The sequence below is a fragment of the Phlebotomus argentipes genome, unplaced genomic scaffold, assembly GCF_947086385.1.
Source record: "Phlebotomus argentipes unplaced genomic scaffold, Phlebotomus argentipes genome assembly contig_2, whole genome shotgun sequence".
Taxonomy (NCBI): domain Eukaryota; kingdom Metazoa; phylum Arthropoda; class Insecta; order Diptera; family Psychodidae; genus Phlebotomus; species Phlebotomus argentipes.
In genome coordinates, this window is record NW_026776162.1 from 827,951 (window position 1) to 845,484 (window position 17,534).

General features: G+C 46.6%; 2 protein-coding genes across 2 annotated transcripts; one reads left to right on the forward strand and one right to left on the reverse strand.

Moving 5' to 3' along the window:
• The first annotated feature begins 75 nt into the window (after positions 1 to 75).
• LOC132265459 (E3 ubiquitin-protein ligase TRIP12) lies at positions 76 to 16,281 on the forward strand. Its single transcript, XM_059766169.1, has 10 exons — positions 76 to 415; positions 6,949 to 7,093; positions 7,198 to 7,913; positions 8,857 to 12,247; positions 12,310 to 12,532; positions 12,605 to 12,782; positions 12,851 to 14,386; positions 14,451 to 14,639; positions 15,001 to 15,202; positions 15,264 to 16,281. Exons 2-10 carry the CDS (start codon positions 7,039 to 7,041, stop codon positions 15,722 to 15,724), a joined length of 6,951 nt encoding a protein of 2,316 aa, XP_059622152.1. The 5' UTR covers positions 76 to 415; positions 6,949 to 7,038; the 3' UTR covers positions 15,725 to 16,281.
• LOC132265460 (transmembrane protein 256-like) lies at positions 16,250 to 17,525 on the reverse strand. The gene is made up of 3 exons (XM_059766170.1): positions 17,331 to 17,525; positions 16,973 to 17,257; positions 16,250 to 16,914 (listed from the first exon to the last, which is right to left on the reverse strand). The coding sequence occupies exons 1-3, from the start codon at positions 17,412 to 17,414 to the stop codon at positions 16,771 to 16,773; spliced, it is 513 nt and encodes a 170-aa protein (XP_059622153.1). The 5' UTR covers positions 17,415 to 17,525; the 3' UTR covers positions 16,250 to 16,770.
• Positions 17,526 to 17,534: the final 9 nt, after the last annotated feature.

The following is a 17,534-nucleotide window of genomic DNA, read 5'->3' on the forward strand; positions in this document are numbered from 1 at the left end:
ATTTGTGGGGTCGCTGCCAGATCCGCTCACCGACAACAGCGCCACGCTGGCCAGCTGATTTTGGTCAGTCGACCTGAAACTTCCTGCATTCGCATCGTCTAGCCAAAGAAGTCGCAGTGCTGCTAGTGTGCGAGGAAAAATGGATCGCATGGGCGATCAGAGTGGAAAAGTGAATAATCCAGGGACATCGAAGTAGCGGTGGAGTGTGTGAAAGGACAAATTTCACGTGTGGTGCGAGATTTGGGACAAAAATGCTCGACCTGTATTGATTTTTCTCAGAGTGTTGTTTCGTGACGGAGAGTGAGAAAATTGCTGCGTAGAGACAAAGTGAACAAAGTGCAGAGACAATCCCAAACACTCAACACTTCATCTCAATTGCCTGCGTGGACGGAAAAAGCCAAGAACATAGCATACGGTATGTATTTTGACGCACCAGATGAAATTGTAGAAAATTTTCCACAAATGACCTCGTGGATGGGAAATCACCACAAAATGGTGGTTTACGCCCAAAATTCCACCGGAAAAGCCACGAAAAGCGGCACATGAGGAACCACATGTTCCGTCAGTGCAGAATTTCTGTGAAAAATCGGTGCCGAATGGGGAGAAAAGCGCCCCAAAAGTGATTGAAAATTTTTCTCATCACCGCCATTTTGTTTTCATTCTCTGCGATTATGTGGAGAAAATAAAATTTGTATGCCGTCCTTGAGTTATGTAAATGAGGCATTTTGCAACATCACCACCGCCAACATGCTCGCGACATTTCCGCGTCAATGGCACGCATTCACCGTGTCCTCCATCCGCATTTTCCCCGTGAAAATTGCAGACAATTTTTGGGCCATCTTTCGAGGGTGTTTATTTTTCCTTGGCACACGCACACAAGCGCACGCCAATGGTGTGCGCGAGCGAGACGGCGTGCGGCATGTGCGGCGTGTGCGAGAGCGAGAGCGGAGAAGGAAATGTGGTGGCGCCTCTGTCGCTCTGGTGTCCCGTTGGGATTTGCTGCCAACTTCACGGTGTTGAGTGGGGCCCTGTCTTTGTTACGTTTTTTCCACCCCGCAGAAAGTGCCATTTTTCCTGGTTTTCCCGTGGAAATTGTCCCCCAAGAAGCGTGTGGTGATATCGTAAGTATCAGCATGATTGATTGGTGATGAAATACGGGTGGCCTTCGATGGAAAAGTTGCCAATTTCGTGGGTGAAAAAACAGTGTCTCGCAATATGAGATTTCCCGAAGAGTATGAGAGTGTGAAGTTTGTCGTGCCGAAGACTTTTAGCCAGAAATGGCCCTGAAATATTTCTCAAAAGTGTGTAATTTCCTCGGGTTTTCCACAGAATCTTGAGTCAGTGAGGCATTTTCCTGCGAAAACTGGGTCTGTAGGTTGTGCTGGTGGCGTTGCGAAGGTAGTTTTTGGAGGACTTGACAGCTTTTGCGTATCAGAACGTTGCAGACAAAAATGTCTGAAATTTCCTGATGATAAAATAGTTTCTTCGCATTGGAAATTCCAAGGAAGTGTGATTTGGTGAGACACCCTGAGAGTCCTGGCAACAGATGTCTCCTGGACGAATGCATTCTCTGCGGGTGAGTGGTGAAATGTGTCGATTTTCCACACAGGCCCCATTTTAGCCACAGAGAGAGAAAAAACATTCGTCATTTGCTTTTCTCGGAAAGTCGAACGTTTTTCCAAGAACCGAGGTGAGATCCTCACAAGGGTCAGACAGTGTGAAATTATTCAGGAACTTTCCGGCTAGTGACTCATTGACTGGCCGGTGAATTTTCCTCCCGAAATCACTCTCTTTTCACTAAATATTTAATTTGATCGATGTGGAAATTGTCTTCCAGGAAGTGGAAGAGAATTCGGAGGGCGGCGAGGAAAATGGCTTTAGTTTATCGATGTCTCAAAATTTGTGACAATTTTCCTATCTCAACCAATTTTATTACCCTTTTCCTGATTGCAAAAAACCCACATTGAACGGCATTGAGAGGCCTCAGTTGGGAATTGACGTGTAATCTTTGGATGTTGTTGACGTTTTTGGTGTGCTAAAATTAGCACATTCCTGAAATGCCCTCATTTTGTAACGATTCCCAGTTGTGATCAATTCCACGTTTTTTTCCTAAAGTTCTCTAGAACATGAATCATTCGAACTTTGGCTTCTCTTGCCTCATTCGATTTACCGATCTTGTGAAATTCTAATGCTGCCTCGAAGCGAGTTATTTTTTTAAATTTATACTAACATGAAGACTGTTAAGACACTGACGGACTCTCGTAAGACATTCTGTGCTTGTTGTCTTTGATTACATGCTAAAGTGTAGAGAATCGCTTAGCTTTGTTCAAGCCAAAGATACTTGAAGTGTTGTATTGGTGATGTTGGGAAATTGTGTGAAAATTAACTGATAAAATTCTCTCTATTTCGCCACTCTCGAGTGTGTCTAACAGTTGGTTCTGTGGAAGAGAGGAAATACACCAAAACATTGAGTGAACTTTACCAATTTCACCATTTTCTTTCATCTAGGAAAATGTCGCATTTGAATTTGCAATTCTCTTGAAAAGTATCTCAGAGTGGAAGAAGTTTGAGAGAATCTCTGCTGATGGCAGGATTTACAGGAGTGTGTTTAAGACGAAGTACAAAAAGTCCCCTTTTCGAGATGATCTTTGTTTTCTCTTCTTTCATCCTGTCGAAGGAAAACTTGTATAGTTTGCCTGCATGCAAACGCGCGCGCGTGTGTGTGTGTGTGACAAGGGAGTTTCTTGAAAGCATGAGAAGTTGGAAAGAACAACCCCTTGTCAGTTTCATGCTCCTTTGCCAATTTCCAGCAAAGTTTGTGATCTTGCTTGAAAGGTGTTTTGTGTGTAGAGAGGTCGTTTTTGGGTGTCTTCTTCATTACCTTCTCTTAGTTGAGCCATTCTGCTGCCTGAAGGTATCCCATGAAAAATATGGTGAGATTTCGATGTTGGTGGAAGGAAAAAAAGAGAAAAAACTGAAAACAAGTCATTCAACTTGCCGATGCCGACCTAAAGTCCATCTTGGAGAGCGTGGAAGAGTGTAAAGTGGAGGAAGAAGAGTCCAAAGGAGGTGGAGAAGGCCTTGAAGCAAGTCCATCGATACACAGACAAGCGTGTGCTGGTCACAAGAGAGGCTTGGCTGCTGGACTGGCGAGTGGAAGACAATGGCACGAATGTGATTCTGGTCCTTGGGAAACAGGAGGGTTGAAAGTTGCCGCAAATCCGGGATGTTGACGATGTTGACGGGGAAACTGGCCAGCGAGGAGTGGATTTTGAGGTTGTGCGTGATGCTCTGTGGGGCGACACGGGCGGGTTTTTGCACAAATTAAGGGGAGAGTGAGGACAAAAACGCCATCGAATTCACCTCACGCGGAAGGGAGTGAGAGTGAGAGAGGTGCAAGGGCGGAAAAGAAGTGCGGAGTGAGACAGTGGTTGGCAAAGTGTGTAACGAAGGAGATTACTTTGTAAGTTATAAGGGGTTACTGACCCCAATTGATGGTGTGTCTGATACTCTGCCAGACATGAAATTTTCCCAACCATACGCAGCATTCAAAATTATACGCGAAACACACTGTGTTGGGACTGTGACGCGACTGTCGAAGGAACACATGTGTCGGGAGAGCGAGAGAGAGACCCTTTTGCCCAATGCAAAAGTGTTTCACACACTGCGTGAACCCGAAAGTGTCACACTCTCGTGTGAGCCCTAAAAACAGACTTACAACTTCTTTGTGTCTCCTCAGAGTTGAGAGGGAATTTGAAGGATTTACCCTGTAATTTCGTGAATTTACGGGGATTCTAGATCACTTACAAATTAGAGATCTCAAAGCCTCTCATTATTTTGCAAGAGAAAAGTGGAGACAAAGGAGGTTTCTTAGCACTGTCTAGACAAAGTATTCTGTGTAATGATATTCACACTTGTACTATTCCATTTTCCAGAACTTCAACTAAATTAGGAATCTATTAAATTCTTGGGAAATTGACGTGGAAATTGTACAGATTAGTTAGATTAGATAATAATCACTTCTTCATGAATTCAGCATCTGTTCAAATCTAGTTTCTAACGAACAATCACGAAATGTGAAATCAATTGTTTCTGTAGAATTTCTTGTCCAGTTCGTCAAACGTTATTAAATCTATACCAAGTCGAAAATGTTATTCATATCAACTCTGGCTCTCTTGGGTGAAATTTTAGATGTTCACGCATGTTCTTGGACTTGAAGAGACATTGCGCGTGCTTGAGGTGCTCTCAAAGTTTCATTCGTAATCGACTTTTGTGTACAGAATTCGTCGCACAGCGGCAAAAAAAGTAAGATTGGACGAATAAACAGTTTTAGCGAATCGATTTAGAGGTGTATTTCAACACTTCCTGGGCTGTTGAGTGTAATCTCACATGACTTTGGCAAATCTCAGTGGTTTATTTACCTTCTTGCCACCCGGAAAATGCTCTTATGTTAAATCCTTTGTCGCGATATGACGTCTGATTTACACTGCATTGTCTTCGCATTGGAGTAGACAAGGAATTGATAACGCGGAGCAATTGATTCTTTTTCTCCCATGCAGAGTACCGAAAAAAAGAACAGTGTTGATATCTTTTTGTGTCTGTCTCTGATGGAGGATGAATGTTGCTTGCATGGACTGTTGGCGGGGTGGGGGAGAAGTTAAGAGAGTCTCAAATGGAGGGTGAGATAACAATATGCAGAGTGAATGTGCTCGGGACCCCTTTTCGGGCTGTCTAATCTCCAGTATCTCCGGCATAGGCGCAGGAACAGATGGTTGAGAGAGCGCCATTGTAGCGAGAATATATGGTTAATTAATTGAAATCGAAAACGCACTTGAGACAATTTGGGTGAAGTGAAAAAGAAGAATATGTAAAGTGTGAGACATACGAGTTGATTATTTCAATTTGGGTTGATGATGATATTAGAAGAGAGTGTGAGAAAAAAATGTGTGTGGGTGAGAAAGTGAAAGATGAGGCACAATTTTCCCTCTAGATATCTCAACTGTGTGTGCAGAGAAAGAGAAACAGACAGATAGAGAGAGAGAGAAGAAGAAGAAAAAGTCTCTGGGGTTGGAAATGTGGTGAGATTTGTGGATGATTTCTATCAAGAGTTGTTAAGAGAAGACGAAGAAATCTATAAGAGTGAAACTGTGTGGTGGTTGAGATATTGGTGTTGGAAGAGTGGAGGGCAAAAGAAAATTGGCTTTGGAATTGTGAAGGAGGAAAGGAAAAATCATTGAGAATGTTGTGACTGAAATTTCCCTGAAGAGATTCACACGCTATATTACTGAATGAGATCAGTCTTCTTTTGGGTGGCTGTCTTCCTTTGTCGGGGGAAAAGAAAAAGGATTCGCCCACTCGTGTGACGCAAGTGAAGAGAAAAATCTCAATTCTGACTCTTTCTCCAGTGATTGTTGCGAAAATCAATTCTTCTGCTACTGAATTTTGAGTGGGAAATAGTCTAATTGTGGCACGATGAGAAGAATGTGTTTGAGGGTGGGTTCGAAGGACACACCTGGCATTCTTCTGCCATGACGCGATGCTGCGAAGGGACTGCGCTTGATGGCCAGGAGAGGAGAGAGACGGTGGAAGAGGAGATAAGTTTTTCTGGGAGGCGAGATGAAGTTTCCAAAGGCACTCTCTCGAATCAATTCAACGCAGAGTGTTGGGTTGGCTGTGAAGTTGGGAAGGCAAAGGCAAGAATTTTTCTGACATAAATATTGAAGCTTTTTTTCTCTCTTCCTTCGTGACTTGAAAAATATTTTCCGCATTCAACACACACACACACACCCGTGAACAGAGGGAAAATATACAGAGATATTCCGTGAGAATTGTAACTGAGCAATTTAGTATGGTGAAAAGTGGAAAATTCTGTTTCTATATTTCTCAACATTTCGAAGGGCTGGTCTTTTCCCATTGTTGGCTGTGAGAATGTGTTTGGAGGGCAGAAAAATATTGATCGTATGGCTAACACAAGAGCCGGAGACTTTTAGGAGAGGCTGAGGTAGGTTAAAGCGAAGCCAAATGCTGAGGGGAGTTCCTTATTCTCTGGCTGTTCTACTCCAGTGCCTTTCGCATTATGTGTGTGTGTGTGCTGAAATTTGAGAAATCTCGATCTAATTGCTCTAATTGGGGACATCGAACTGCGCAAAGTGTTGTGCTTCTGGCCAGGATGATGGAATTTTCAGGTAGAGACGCTGACTGGACGACGACAAAGACACCATGAAATTGTGCATCCTGGCAGTTGATGCACAAAGAGGCATTCTTGTCTTTTGTTGATAACTGTAATCGTGTGTGATTTGTGTGGGTCACTAACATTGAGAGAGAAGACAGCCGACTGAGCGCTTCTTTTCTCGCTCAACTTTGTGGTGATTGGTGAGAAAAGGGAAAAATGAATTTTCATTTTGCAAAGAGATGTGAAACTGAGGAGAGAAAGACATGGAGAAGAGAGGAAAAAATGTATAAAAACAATAACAAAGCGCGGTCGAAAATGAATGAGAATGTAGAGTTGAGAGAGAGAGAAGATGAAAAAGAGTCTGGACTTGCCATGAAGTTTTTAATCTCCCCAAATGAGAATGATGGGCAGAAGATGAGGGAGAGGAAAAAATGCGATGAAATGTAGAATGGGAGCGAGAGAGAGAGAGAGAGATGGGCGAAAAAGTGTGTGAGTGAAGTGAGCAAAGTTGGGTCCCAATTTTAAACTTGTGATTTATATATATTTCACTCAATGGACGCTGATGAAATTCTGTCCGTTTCTGATGTTGTGTGCTGTGAATCTTGATATTTTGAGGCGACACTGTGATTTTTTACAGAGAGAGAGAGAGGAGATGATGTTGAGTGTCAAAGTGCATGAGATTTCTTATGACCTTTTCTTCCTCTCTTCGCATAACAACATATATGGAGAGAGTGAGTGCTGACTAATGCTTTGCGTTTATTTTTGTCATTTTGCAGATTGGAATTCAACAGTTCGTAAAAGGCGCAAAAGACCCCGCAATTTGCGTAGGGCATGTTTGATGGACAGTGGACACCGAAGTGTCGTCTATGGCCGATTCCGTAAGAAATCAATCGCTCTCTGCAGTGACGGAGGGGCATACTGGTGAGTTAGTTGTATGCTGGAAAAATGTGTATTTCGTATGTGTGTTTACTTTTGGCGATAACAATAATATGAGACTTAACATATCTTCTGTCTTCCTCCCATAGCCAATAATTCATCAACAGAGGAACAGAGAAATACCCGCTTGAGACGTCATCGTGCCAACTTGACCAATAGACCACCCTCTCCGGATTGCATAGCGCACAGAACACGTTCGAGACTCCGTGGCTGTGAGGCGTCAGTGAGGGGAGAGAGCAGTGAAGATTACTCACAAGACGAAGAGATTGTGAAGTCTAGCAAGAGATCCAGCGATTGTATCGCACATAGGACGCGATCGAGGACGAATTTCGATCACATTTGGCCAGACAGTGCCCAGGAGTCGTCGTCATCGTCCGGTGGAAAGAAGAGGCGTGTAGAGATTTTGCCCACCATTAGTGAGAACGGTGCGAAGAGTTGTGACAGTCAGGAAGTGCGACGCGCGAAGAGGACACGTGGAGGAGCAACTCTGACGACAGTTGACGAGGACGCCGCTGGTAATTCGTCATCGTCATCATCGTTCTCATTCTCGTCTGTGGACTCTGTGTGCAATTTTGTTGTGTTCGATCCACACAATCAGCAGACATCGACAGTGTCACAGAGTGGTGGATCGAGTGGTGGCAGTGGACACTTTAGTAAGCGTCTCAAGTTGTCTGACACACGAGATCACCATCAGCAACAGCAAAATCCGGAATCGAGTGGCAGCAGCAAAGCCCCGAACCTGGGGGCACGTTTAGCGCGAGGCAGCAGTGGTCGGGAGCCCCAGCATCATCAATCCGAGTCGCAGGTAAGGCCCAAATATTGCCTCTCGCTGATGATTCACTTGGTTCTGTGTGTCTGTGTTATCGACAAAATGGGAGATTTTGCGATAGCGAGACAGTTGAAAAATCAATGATTCATCACAAAATGTGTAGCGAATCTTCCAGGAAGTTGATAAAGTGACACAAAAATTATACCTGAAAAGATGTAAAGTTAGTGGCATGTCTCATTTGAAGAGAGTAACATTGAACGGGGCGAATTGCAACGTAAGCTTGCACAGGTGTAAAAGCGCAGTGTGAATAATATTATTTTGCTGTTCTACAAAGAGTGGAACAAAGAAACTTCTTCCATGGAATACAAAAGCATTTTGTCTCCATATATTTTCTGCACTTAGAGTTAATTAACTTCAAAGTAGAAGTTTATATTTTTCACACAAAAAAAAAACTACGAAGAATGCAATGTTTTGGAGAATGAATTGAGTGGAAAAACAGAAGTTGTCGTGTGATTTTATTATGAGGTCAGAGTGTAAATAAGTTGAAATATTTTCCGGGAAAAGCTTCTTTGAAAGTCAATCTCAGTGGAATTGATGAATGTCAGCCTCCGGCGGATGAGATTTGCGAGGGGGTGGGAAATTGACGCTGACTGTGTGTGAAATCGGTCAACGACCGTTTGCGTGTGGGACGAGGAGAGAATAACGATCAACAACCCCTTAATTCAATTGCATCGTGGCGTATTGAGAGGGTGTGTTGCCAATGGGTAGAAGGAAAAATTCCCCTATTTTCACAAACCGAGGCTTTAGAGCAGAAGAGACACACACACAGAGTGAGAGCGAGTGGAAATTTACATTCACTCTGGGGCTCTGTGAGGGATAAAAAAAAAGAACAGGAGAGGAAGAAGAATGTGTTGTCCATATTTGATTTCCGTGTGGTTTTCATTGTTTTCTAACATTGATTTTTTGGTTGTAATTACAGGGGCACCCACCAAGCCTGCTAAAACGCAGTTCTCGTGGCAAGGGCTCATCGCAAGCAGCAACGACGGGTTCCTGTGTGAGCTCCCATAGTCGTGGCACGGCGGGAGTAACACATCAGCAGAACAACATCGGCAGCGCCTCGACGTCGAAGTACTTGAGTGGTGGAGCAGGTGCTGGTGGTGCTGGGGCATCGTCCACTGTGGTGACAAGTGGCTCATCCGCGCGCCATCATCACTCGCACCATCATCATCACAATTCGGCCGGCCAGGGTGTTTCTGGTGGGCAACAGAGTGCTTTTGACAACCATTCAGGAGCGTCTACGTCACAAGCGATGGCCAGCGAAGGTGGACAGAGGGATGGGAATCCCACGGTGAAGTTGCACAAGAGTAGTCTCATGTCGACGTCATCGAGCGCCTCGGGGGCGTCAGGGAGTGGACTGACAGATACCACAAATATGCATTTGCTCACGCAGCCCACAACAAGCAGTGCCAGTTCATCGAGTGCCGCCAATACGAGTGCCACGAGTGGCCAAATGCCACCGCATCCCGATTCAGAGAGTGACGACAGCGAGGTGGGTCGTCTTCAGGCCCTGCTGGAGGCCCGCGGAGTGCCGCCGCACTTATTTGGAGCACTGGGTCCGAGGATGCATCATCTACTCCATCGATCAATGGGGGCGAATAGTTCGTCGAAGGCGCAGCAATTGCTGCAAGGCTTGCAGTCGCAGGATGAGAGCCAACAGCTGCAGGCGGCCATTGAGATGTGTCAAATGCTGGTGATGGGCAATGAGGACACTTTGGCGGGCTTCCCCATCAAGCAAGTGGTTCCCGCCTTGATCACACTGCTCAGGATGGAGCACAACTTTGACATCATGAACAATGCCTGCCGTGCACTGGCCTACATGCTGGAGGCGCTGCCCAGATCCTCAGCCACCGTCGTGGATGCGATTCCAGTGTTTCTGGAGAAGCTCCAAGTGATTCAGTGCATGGATGTGGCGGAGCAGAGTCTCACGGCGCTGGAGATTCTCTCGAGGAGACACAACAAGTCTATTCTGCAGGCGAGCGGAGTGGCGGCGTGCCTAACATATCTCGATTTCTTCTCCATCAATGCTCAACGTGCCGCTCTGGCCATAACTGCAAATTGCTGTCTGAATCTTCACACAGAGGAATTTCACTTTGTTAGTGATTCCTTGCCGTTACTGGCGCGCTTGCTGGCGCAGCAGGACAAGAAGTGCGTGGAGAGTGTGTGCAGTGTGTTTTACAGATTGGTGGATAGTTTCCAGCATGATTCGGCGAAGCTGCAAGAGATCGCCAGCATGGAGTTGCTGAAGAATTGCCAGCAATTGCTGGTGGTGACACCGCCAGTGCTCAATTCGGGCACCTTTACAAATGTCGTGCGGATGTTGAGTGTCATGTGTGCCAATTGTCCAGATCTCGCCATAACACTGCTCAAGCATGACATTGCTTCAACACTTCTCTACCTTCTGACGGGCAGTGTCGATCCGATTTCCGCCGGAGAGGTGGAACTCGTGGCCAGAAGTCCGTCTGAACTGTATGAGATTACGTGTTTGATTGGAGAACTGATGCCTCGTCTGCCCACGGATGGTATCTTCGCTGTGGATATCTTCCTTGAGCGCTCAACTGGAGGGAATCAGGATCAGATTCAGTGGCAATGGCGTGATGATCGAGGTGTGTGGCACAGTTACTCAGCCATCGATTCGCGAATGATTGAGGCGGCTCATCTCAACAGTGATGATGAGATTAGCCTCAGTGCCCTCGGCAGGACCTACACAATTGACTTCCACTCGATGCAGCAGATCAACGAGGACACTGGCACCACGAGGCCGGTGCAGAGGAAAATCAACCAGACGAGCAATGAACACTTGACGGCCGTGTCACACGATATTCAGACGAATGCGAGCGATTTGGTGGGCTTCACGGGAACAATGAATCTCGCCATGAGGCCACCGAGTGCCTATCGTGATGCCCGGATAGCGTGTCTGAAGGAGGAGCGCGGCCTGGCGGCGGAATTTGTGAAGAATCTCTTCTCTGTGCTGTACGAAGTGTACAGTTCATCCGCCGGACCGGCAGTGCGATATAAGTGCTTGCGCGCTCTTCTCAGGATGGTGTTTTTCGCGAATGCGGACTTGCTGAAGGATGTGCTGAAGAATCAGATTGTCTCGTCACACATTGCCGGCATGATGGCGTCGAATGACTTGAGGATTGTCGTGGGCGCCCTTCAGATGGCCGAGATACTCATGCAGAAGCTCCCCGAGGTGTTTGGCGTACACTTTCGCCGTGAAGGTGTCATGCACCAAATCCACCAATTGGCCGATCCGACCATTCCCATCTGCGCCAATCCGTCACCAAAGCTCATAACAAATCCCGGCAGTGTGAGTGCGCCGGCGAGTGCTAGTGGACTTCACAATAATGCTTTTGACTTTGAGGCGTCGACGTCAAAGATTGCCAACAACACGCAGCATGTGAAGAATTTGAGTGGGACGATGATCATCACGCCGAAGATGAGCATCTCCATGCCATCGACGAGTGGCACGGCTGTGGGACAGGCAGTGAGTCTGCCTGGCACGAGCAATCACATGTCAATGTCCAGCGGAAGTGGCTCAAGTGGTGGTCGGGCAGCGTCTTCAAGTCTCATGTCGACCAGTCTTCAGTTGGACTGTCACACAGTCTCAGGAATGTCCACATCGGCGGTGTCTCCGCACAATGGCAGTCTTCTGTTCACGTCCATTTACAACAGCAGCACTCCGATTCCCATGAGCACGGACTCCAGCTCCGCCAGCAACACGTCCATTCAGCATGTGTCGCAGAATCACAGTGAATTGCTCAATCTCACCGACTCGGGCATTGTGGATCGCAGTCAGACGCAGACGCCTGGAGTGCAGTCCAAAATGACGGACATACTCAAGCGGAAAGTGCCACCGAAGCGAAAACCTCAGGGAGGAAGTCGCTCGTCGAAGTCTCGTCAGGATGACACAACATCCACTTCGGCTCCGGCCGCTGTGACGCAATCATCGGTGATGCAGGAGCTCTTCAACAAGGCCACAACTCTTGGATCGAGTGGACGCAACACGCCATCGAGCTCCTCGTCGTCCAGATCAAGATTCGGCGGATCTTCCAAGACCACCTCATTTTTGGCGTCACTCAATCCGGCTCGCTGGGGACGCCAGACGAGCCATGGATCCTTCACCAAAGACTCCAGCTCTTCTAGCACGCTCAGCAAGAGTCCGTCAAACTCCAACTTGATTGCAGCGGGCAATCGTGAGAAGGCCAGGCAGTGGATTCGCGAGCAGGCCATCTCATTTGTGCAGAGATACGCCGAACAGGAGGCTTCTGGCTCCATTCACTCGGCCTCAATGGTGCTGGCGCGTCTTTCAGGTGAGTTTAGGGATGTGACATCGATTTGACAGAATGCTGAAAGGCTGTATCTTATCTTGCAGATGTGATTGTGAAGCTGAACGGAAATGCTGGAGAGTGCATTGAGGCACTGCATGAGCTTCAGAGGATCCTCATTGAGAGTGACATTTCGCCATTTGAAGTGAACTACTCGGGTTTGATAAAGGCCATGCTCAATTTCATGGCGGCCGATCAGGGAATTGTGTCCAGAGACGATAGACTGAGAGCATTCCTGCACGTATTTGCTGGTTTGCCACTTGATCCTGGGTGAGTTCTTATCATTTCAATTGCATCTTTTGGCGGATTTCTAATGATGTCTCTTCTTCATTGTCTTTGTAGATTCTGTGGTCCACTTGCCACAATCAATCCAGTGTCATTTAGTGCTTTCGTAGCTAAATTGAATGGTTGTGTCACACAACTGGAGCAATTTCCGGTGAAAGTGCACGATTTTCCGGCTGGAGTTGGAGGGAGATCAAACACAAGTGCCCTTAAGTTCTTCAACACACATCAGCTAAAGGTGAGATTGAGGATTGTTGAGAGACATTCAGAGAGTTTTGGGTGTTAATGTGTGAAATGTCTTTGCAGTGCAATCTTCAGAGGCATCCGGACTGCACGAATTTGCGCCAATGGAAGGGCGGCACGGTGAAGATTGATCCACTGGCACTTGTGCAGGCCATCGAGAGGTATTTAGTGGTGCGTGGCTATGGTGGAATTCGTGTGGATTCAGAGGAGGATTCTGAGGAGGACATTGATGACAATGTGGCAGCGGTTGTGATGTCTCAGGGTGGCTTTAAGCATAAACTTCAGTTTCTCATCGGCGAACACGTTCTGCCCTACAACATGACCGTGTATCAAGCGGTGAAGCAGTTCTCGCCGCTTGTGAATGATCAGTCAGAGACTGACACGGATACAGAGACGCCAATTGGGAATGCGAGTATTTGGGTGCAGCAGCACACAATCTACTATCGTCCGATGGAGGATGATCCGGCGGTGGGCAGCAACAAGAGTGGCAGCAGTGGCAGTTCGAAGAAGAGTGGCAAGAGTTCGGCTGCAAAATTGAGCAGGAAGAAGACGGAATTCTGGACAGAGGGAACTGTACCCATGATCTCATCGCCTCTCACGGCATTCCTCGTGACATCGCTGCCGGCGGACGTGGTGACGGTGCAGGACGCCTCACTGGACGCTCTGTGCATGCTTCGGATCGTGAATGCGCTGAATCGTCACTGGACACATTTGTACAGTGGCGTTGTGCATATGAATATCATTCCACAGTCAGAGTTTGTGCATTCGAAGATCACGGCCAAGGCGAATCGTCAGCTGCAGGATCCCCTTGTGATAATGACGGGCAATTTGCCACAGTGGCTTCAGCAGATCGCCATGGTGTGTCCATATTTGTTCCCCTTCGAGACCCGCCATCTGCTCTTCTACGCTGTGTCATTTGATCGTGATCGTGCTCTTCAGCGTCTCCTGGACACGACGCCGGATCTCAACACTGGAGACACTTCTGAGCGTGTGACACCGCGACTGGATCGTCGAAAGCGCGCCATTGCGCGTGAGGACATTCTGAAGCAGGCGGAGATGATCATTCAGGACTTTGGCCACTCGAAAGCCCTGCTGGAGATTCAGTATGAGAACGAAGTGGGCACGGGTCTTGGACCCACACTGGAGTTCTATGCTCTGGTATCGACAGAGTTGCAGCGCTGTGATTTGAGCCTGTGGAATGGCAGTGATAGCTACAAGCAGCAATCGTCAACCATTGCGGATGTTGTGAAGTCTGGACTGAATCAGATTGAGGATGAGTCTTCACAGTTGAGCAGCAGTGGCGTGGCGGCGGTGATCAGCAGCGAGGGCAGTCTGAATATGCTGATTGAGCAGTCAGATCAGATGCTGGGCGATACAGAGCCCTCGTCTCATGGCCATCATCAGAGTGGAACTGGCGAGGAGAATCGCATGGGATCGCCATTGCCGCACTCGCCGGCTGTGACATACGTCAATGCTCCGTACGGACTGTTTCCTATTCCGCTCGGCAAGACGGCGAAGCAGCAGCAGATCAACCGCGTGAAGGGAAAATTCCGCTTCCTCGGGAAGTTTATGGCCAAAGCTGTCATGGACAGTAGAATGGTGAGTTTAATTTGTGTCTCTGTACTGTTGCATGGATAATAATTTGTTGTCTCTGCACTTGCAGTTGGATCTTCCGTTCTCCATTCCCTTCTATCGATGGCTTCTGGGTGAGGAGAATGCTCTGAATCTGCAGGATTTGGCTCAAATAGCGCCAGAAGTACAGACAACTCTGGTGCGTCTCCAGGAGATTGTCCGACAGAGAGATTTACTCCTTCAATCGACCTCTCTCGATGCCATGGAGAAGACTGAAAAGGTGAGATAATTAAGCTTTCTCGTTAAATGGGGGCGAAAATTCCGGGAAATCCCATTCAATCCGCACACTGAATGTGTGTGTATGTATTTTAAGATACAGAATCCGAAGAATGTTTTTCATTCTAATAATAATCCACATTGTGAGTGGATTTTCCGAACAAATTGATTTTCTCTTATGTGTTTTTTTGCTCCTCGGCAAACATTGCAATTAAATGCATTGCCTTAATTGTGTTTTCTGAGCAATTTCTTTTCTAATGAGGAGCTTTTTTACGAGTCATTTGGAGAAGTGGAAGCACTTAATTGGACTTTTCATTTTGTTTCACTGTATAAATTGAATTTAATGGCTTTTCTTTTGCCAACAGATTGAAATTTTGGACCTTGATGGTTGTCCAATTGCTGATCTTGGACTGGATTTTGTGCTGCCAGGCTATGCAAATATCGAACTTCGTCGCGGCGGACGAGATATTCCCGTGACAATTCACAATCTCCATCAGTACATCGCTCTCGTGTCGTTCTGGTTCCAAGTTGAGGGTGTCCAGAGGCAGTTTGAGGCACTCAGAGAAGGTGAGTTCCATCAGAGTTAATTGCAAGTTCATTAGACACAAACGAGTCTCTTTCACCCTAGGATTCGACAGCGTCTTCCCGTCGCACCGCCTGCGGATGTTCTATCCGGAGGAGCTGGAGAATGTGTTCTGTGGCTCTGGCGCGGCTCAGGGTGTGCTGAAGTGGGACGTGCGAATGCTGCAAGAGAGCTGCCGCACGGATCATGGCTTCACGCAGGATTCGAAGGCAATTCAGTACTTCTATGAGATTCTCAATTCGTACGGACGCGAAGAGCAGCGACTGTTTCTGCAGTTTGTCACGGGCAGTCCACGGCTGCCCACGGGCGGCTTCAAGGCGCTCACGCCGGCGCTGACGATCGTGCGAAAGACGCTGGATAGCAACCAGAATCCGGATGACTACCTGCCGTCCGTGATGACGTGCGTGAACTACCTCAAGTTGCCGGATTACAGCAGTCGCGATGTGATGCGGAGCAAACTGCGGACGGCGGCCAGCGAGGGAAGCATGTCGTTCCATCTGTCCTAAACAGAGAGAGAGAGAGAGTGAGAAAGGGAGTAAGAGAGAGTGCGGAAAGGAAGGGAAAATATTCTAGTCCGACAATTCTCATTTGTGGTTAATCCTCTACTTATGATAAGTTTTCGCCTTCGGACACAAAAAGCGCGTGAGTGAAAATTCCCAAATCTATACGATTGATGACCTTGCATTGCTCAGAATTCAAGTGTGCAATTTTCTTTTGACTGTATTTTTGGCATTAAATAACCATTTAATTGATTTCCGAGTCAAAATGCAGTGAAAGAGAGAGAAAAGACACGAATGTTAGGATAATACCTATACATATAGGGAAAGAGAAGAAGAAGAGAAATCAGAGGTGTAAAAGAGCCAAAATAAATTCTAATAAGTGAAACGGAGAGAGGAGAAAAAGGAACGTGATGAGGAATAATTCAATTTACACGCAGATGTAATAGTGACTAAAGGGAAATGTTTTGATGAAATAATGATGATGTGAGGGAGAATTTTGTGATTTTATATAAAATACTAAGTAATAATTAATAATGGAGATATAAAGAGAAATGCAGATGTAGGAGTGAAAGAAATTAGTCGATTATGTTTTACCTCTATTTTTCCGATTTTAAGTCAAGTTCAGCATCCATTTGTCGATCTTTACTTTCACATGTTTTTTTTTTTAATTAATCATGTCCCTTGTACAAAATATTAATGAATATATAAAGTATAATGTGTAATGAGAAGAGGAAGAATTACTGTGTCCCAAGATGTAGTGTTTAAGGAAAGGAAAGGAAGGAATCATCTGAGAAAATCCCACCACGATTGATTGATTTTCTCGGATGGGAACAATACACAAAAAAAAAACAACATTGAAGAAATAAATTCGAGCTTTGATCTCGTTTTACTAATCTAAATCTACGTAAATATTACATTATAAAAATCATGGATTATATCAAAATTTCAATATCCAAGGAAAAGAAAACTATTTGAAACATTATTTCACGAATAAACATTTTGTTTAATCAGCCTGGAGTGTTGTTACTGGGTCCTGATGGGGGCGTACGGATTTAGAAAATCATGGAGAGCCAGGCCAGGATGAGACAGGAGCCGCCAATGGGCGCTAACTTCTTGAGGCGCTGACTGCCGGTCAGGGAACGATAGTACAGAGTGCCGCAGAAGAGACTCATGCCGGTGAGGAAGAGCGATGCAGTCTGAAAGAGAGCAGGAATTAGTCTGTATATCGTGGCTTTGGGCGGAAGGGAGTCTCACCAAAACGGGACGCCGGACAATGGGAATGGACATGAGGGCGAGAGTGTGCATCAGGTGGTAGCGATTCGCCGTGTCGAAGGCTTTCCTCTGGGCTTCGGCCTCCTTCTCGTCATAAGCTTCCCAGTTCCGGTGAGCTCCATAGGCACCCAGGACGACCGCTGAAGCTCCACTGAGGCCGGCTAATCGCACTATGTACAGATTCTTGCCGGCCAGCTTCCACAGAGGACTCACGGACGACATCTGTGTGGCCACCGATTGCATCTGCGTGATCTTGGGCTTCAATCCCTTCAAGGAGAAGCAGAACAGTTAGAGTGTCCCGCAGAGAAGTCCCAGAAGCGGGCAGGGGAAGTCTACTAACCACACTTTTAGCCACCGCATCCAAACCTGACCAAACTCCCTTGCTCACGGGATTGGTCACAAAAACATAATTGAGGGCATCCATTAGAAGCTACCTGAGCTGATTACCTGTCGACTGGGCAGAGAAGTATCCGTGATCAGTGCGATATCCACCAGGAAAAAATCAGCCAGTCACTTGAACGGGATTTGACCAAGATTTGACAGA